The 5,150-nt window shown below is 43.8% G+C and overlaps 1 pseudogene and 1 gene segment (V, D, J or C); both read left to right on the plus strand.

The window, feature by feature from the left end:
• Positions 1 to 315: 315 nt before the first annotated feature.
• Positions 316 to 1,107, plus strand: LOC118936422 (the record flags this gene model as incomplete). The annotated part of the segment is given in 2 exon segments: positions 316 to 637; positions 777 to 1,107. Coding segments are annotated over 2 exon segments (627 nt in total), but the record flags the coding sequence as incomplete, so codon positions are not given.
• Positions 1,108 to 1,189: 82 nt separating this feature from the next.
• Positions 1,190 to 4,903, plus strand: LOC110539008 (annotated as a pseudogene).
• The last annotated feature ends 247 nt before the right edge of the window (positions 4,904 to 5,150 follow it).

The raw sequence follows: 5,150 nt of genomic DNA on the forward strand, positions 1-5,150 counted from the left end.
CTTTTTATGATTTTCACTACAACCTTCACACTTCAGAACTAAGAAAAGTTTTATCTAATTGTAGGTCATCAGGATCGAATGAATCAGCATCGTCCACAAGGCCCGGAGGCATGTAGCGTTCATCCCATTGGTTGGAATCTGGAATTGGTCCAAACCTCACCATCTGTTGAGTTACCGCATTCTCCAGCGCCTTATTCACCAACTCTCGGACAAAAAAATAAATACATCTCTATTTTTATTGTCATTTGGCCTAACAACATGAAATTAGGTTCCTATTGTTGGTTGCATAATCTTAATTTACCACTTCATGTCTAAAATGGGAAAGTGTTTGTGTTGTTTCCAGGTGAACCATCCTTGGAGCTCCTTCTAGTCCCCAGTGAGGAGCCGTCAGGCTCAGGGACCCAGAAACTCATGTGTTCTGGGTGGAGCTTCAACCCTCAGATCAAGTGGCTCTCTGGGTCTGAACAGAGTTCTGCAGCAGCCTATGAGAGAAGGATGGGGGAAGATGGACATGTGGCACTAACCAGTTATATCACAGTAACACAGCAGGATTGGAACCAGGGTATGGTCTTCACCTGTGAGGTCATCGACACGGATCTTCAGAAAACTACAAGGAAGAGCACCAGTTTATGTACAGGTAGGTTGTGAACTGATAGACACCCACTACCTGTTTCAATTCAGCTTAAAAAACAATATGATGAATCAGAAACAAATTACCTGTGAGTATAAAACATATTGATAGATTTTATCTTCACCCGCATCTGTTTTGCTCTCAGCTTTTCCCTCGTCTACTCCATACCTCCACCTGGAGACCCCCAGATTCAGGACAGTGATGACACAGACTGAGGTAACAGCTACATATGTGGTCCACTCTACGTATGACGCCAAAGTGTCCTGGCTTCTGGATGGAAAAGACCCAACCAGCCGAACCCCAGTGAACCAGGCCAGCAGCACAACTCAGAGCATCAGCAGTAACCTGACTCTTCCCTCAAGCCAATGGAAAACCCTGAACACAATAACATGCAGAGCTGAACATCGATGCTTCAACCCCACACAGAAGACCAGCAATGTTGAAGGTTAGAATGGAACTTTGTGAAAATATATACAGAGAGAAGTACAGAAAAACATTCAGTCTTCTTACATTCCTAGCACATTAAAATTAGACCTTATTGACATTGAAGCCAGATCAATGTTCCTTTCACCTGATGATTCCTCTCCTCTGTGTGTATGTGTTCTCCAGGACCTGCAGTGGAGCATCACTCCCACAGTGCTGATCAGGAGGTCTCTCCCAGAGTTATTGAAGGGAGACAGTGCTGTGCTGGAGTGTGCCATCACACAACTCTCCTCCAGTGACCTCTACGTCACCTTTCAGGCCAATGGGGTTGATTTCCCTGAGAAACAGTATGTGGATCTGCCTGCCTCCAAAGGCCCCCATTCGCTCACCAGACGGTTCTAAATCACACTGGAAGACAGACAACACTTTCACCTGTAAAGTTAACCAAGGTTTCTCCAACAGCTGGGTGTCTAACTCAATAGGAAAGTTTTTTGGTGGGTCAACTTAACCTATCATTGTTACCTTATGATATCATCTTTATTATTTATGTAATTTTATGTATGGCTTACCAACATGAAATTATGTTTCCATTGTTGGTTTAAAATTAAAAACTGTTTGTGTTGTTTACAGGTGAACTGTCTATGGAGCTCCTTCCTGTCCCCAGTGAGGAGATGTCTGGCTCAGGAACCCAGAAACTCATGTGTTCTGGGTGGGGCTTCAACCCTCAGATCAAGTGGCTCTCTGGGTGTGAACAGAGGTCTGCAGCAGCCTATAAGAGAAGGATGGGGGAAGACGGACATGTGTCAGTACCCAGTCATATCACAGTAACACAGCAGGAGTGGAACCAGGGTATGGTCTTCACCTGTGAGGTCATCGACAAGTATCTTCAGAAAGTCAGGAAGAGCATCAATATATGTGCAGGTAGTTTTTGCTATTATGACATATACTGTCCTGGAGCAGTGATTATAGGCCTAACCATCCTTTAGTAATGTAAGCATTCTTTGTCTGAAAGTGGCTTAAGACACTCAATTCCTCTTCCTCTCAGTGACTCCAATATCATCTCAGAAAGTGGGGGTTTACCTACAGGGACCCACTCTTCAAGAGCTGAGGACAGATGGAACGGTGCCTGTCACCTGTCTGCTGGTGGGTCTCAGCCTTGGGGACTTTTCTGTCAGCTGGAAGGTGGATGGGGTTGTGGCTTCTCAAGGTGGAGTCACACCGACCCCCAAGGATCATTCAAATGGGACACAGACTGAGCAGATCATGTTTAACGTGTCTGCGAGGGACTGGCATGCACACAAACGTGTTTCTTGTGAGGTGAAGCAGCGCTGCTCCAGCCAAGCCCAGGAGGAGCATATCACCAAATGCAGAGGTGGGCAAATTCAACACTCATTTGGTACACATAACCCAGAATGCAGTTTTTTGATACATACATACATCTTTGTGCCTATCTGACATATTAATAAACTAAATGTTTCTGTTACATTTGACTGAATAGGCCCAAAATCCAATAACTAATCAGTTTCCTGTTAATTTGTTTTGTCCCTCCAGATCTCAAGCCACCCTCTATAAAGATAGTGAGACCATCAGATTCTGATCTATGAGGGTCAAATAATGGCACACTGCTTTGCTTAGTGTCTGGGTTCTTCCCCTCTGATGTAATAGTGAATTGGGAGAAGGCTGGCAGTCGACTACCTTTATCTCGCTACTCCAGTAGCCCTTCAGTTCTTTATGCAGGTAGCAGCACCTACTCCATGAACAGTAGACTCATCGTGCCCAGGTCCGAGTGGAATCAGAACTCCAATTACTCCTGTGCTGTCAGACATGAGTCGTCCAAGAGACCTATCACCAGCACAATAGAGAATGTATTTGGTGAGTGGACTGTTGATTTGAACAGTGCCATGGATTAGATTGTAATAACATGTACTGATGAATAGTAAAACTGTTGGTTGATAATGTTGTCTAATGACTTGAAGAGTTTAGATGAGAACAATAGCAGAGATATGTGGTTAGTGTGTCTCCCAATAAAAATAATTTGTAGTGCACAATGCCCATTTTGTGCATCCCAACTCTCTCTTTCATGCCCTACAGTAGATATACGAATAGGCTATTCTATCCTCCAAACACCTCATTGTGTAAAAAAAATGTAATCAAGACAGAAATGTAGGCTAGGTCAGCAGACCACTCTTGAGTTGAACTTAGAATTGACCTCAGACCATTTCCATTAGTACAATTTTTATAAACACCTCAGAATAACATTTACTCAATATATTGCTAAATTAGTCAAATGATCAGTTCTGTTAGATTTGCTAACTAAATTGGCTCGCTGGTTATGTTTATCTAGTTGGCTAACCCAGCTAGCCAAGCTATATTGTTATGCTAGCTTGTGCATTCATTTGCTTATTTTTCTAAGAAGCAAAACAATACAAGTACATATTTCCACATTTAGCCAATTCATCATAACTCAAGTGAAAACATGTAAAAATGTAGCTATTTGATTTGAGTAGTTAAAAGGACGTACTGATTATATCCTTTCTTGTTAGTAAGTTCTCAACTCCAAGGTTCTGAAGTTTTGGTGCCAAAGTCACTTGCGGTCAAGTGCCGCGTGAGTCTGAATGTACCGTCTAGACAGGACAGAGCCGTTGCAAATGCAAACCCTAGTGTCAATGATACAACAACACCACCACCAATAATAATCTGTGTTGCTAGCTGTCAAGGAGCGGATTCTGGATTTGCAGTCGACAAGGGTTTTGAAAAAGTAGATATACTGTAGCTACTGCATCATAGTTTATGGCTGCAGACTGCAGCGAGACTCTATGAATTAAACAATTCAGTAAAATGCAAACAATGCCCCAAGAATGTATAGCATTTTAGGGTACATGGAGTTTCAACACCAGGCCTCAAAGTATGTACATCCTTTATTCAGTCATCATCACTCATACATATAGAATCAAATAAAAGTTTATTGTTCACGTACACAGTTTTGTTGATGTTATTGCACGTGCTACACCCTCTCCATCCACCCATTTTCTCTCCCAGACTCTGTCATGCAGCCCCCTCTCTGCCCAGTCTCATCCACTCCAGTCTATCTTCCCTGACTCTCACTTTCGCTCTCACTCCAGGCTCAGTGACGCCCTCCGCACCAACAGCCACCCTGTTCCAGGGTCCCAGTGAGCTCGTCTGCCTGGTGCTTGGCTTCAGCCCTTTGGACATCAACATCTCCTGGCTGCTGGACAACGTGACAGAGCTGTGGAACAACAACACTAGCACCCCCTACAAGGCACCAGGGGAAAATTTGGCATCAGGAGCTACCTGAGCTTGGCACCCCAGGACTAGGCACCGGGGGCTGTTTACACCTGCAGGGTGACCCACACCACCCAGACTCTGGCCCTGAACATATCCAAACCAGGTGTCTGTCTGTCTGTTCACTCAATTCTGATACAAGAACATTTTCCTGGTGCTAGCCTGTTTCTAGCCTCATATGCTCTGTTTCACCATTGTAACAGAGCATTTCAGTATGGATTCCAGACTAGCCTGTTTCTGCAACTCTTTCTCACTGAAAATCTACTCTTTTTCATTTTGAGTAGAGCTCCTTGAGCTGGAGGGTGTGTTCTTTGACGAGAACAGGTCTGATCCAATCCTGGCGGACACTGCAGAGGAGAACTGGAACATGGCCTGCATCTTTCTGGTCCTCTTCCTCCTCTCCCTCCTCTACAGCTTCACAGTCACTCTGGTCAAGGTGAGAGGGAGGATATAACCACCTCACAGGTTTTCACTGCCTGGCTTTGAAGTGCAAATATATATTTGTGCGGTTTGCCTTTTTTTAAGAAGAAGAATGCATTATTTTATCCCAGTGTGTCTTTACTGCTTTAATTCCCTATTGAAGCACCTGTTGAGTTTCAGACATCAAATGTCCTCCCACACAGAAGGTATTCAGATTATCTTCATGTTCAATATTATTCATATTGGTCTCCCCAAAGGCTACAGTGGGGCAAAAAAGTATTTAGTCAGCCACCAATTGTGCAAGTTCTCCCACCTAAAAAGATGAGAGAGGCCTGTAATTTTCATCATATGTACACTTCCACTATGACAGACA

The sequence above is a fragment of the Oncorhynchus mykiss genome, chromosome 12 (assembly GCF_013265735.2).
Source record: "Oncorhynchus mykiss isolate Arlee chromosome 12, USDA_OmykA_1.1, whole genome shotgun sequence".
Taxonomy (NCBI): domain Eukaryota; kingdom Metazoa; phylum Chordata; class Actinopteri; order Salmoniformes; family Salmonidae; genus Oncorhynchus; species Oncorhynchus mykiss.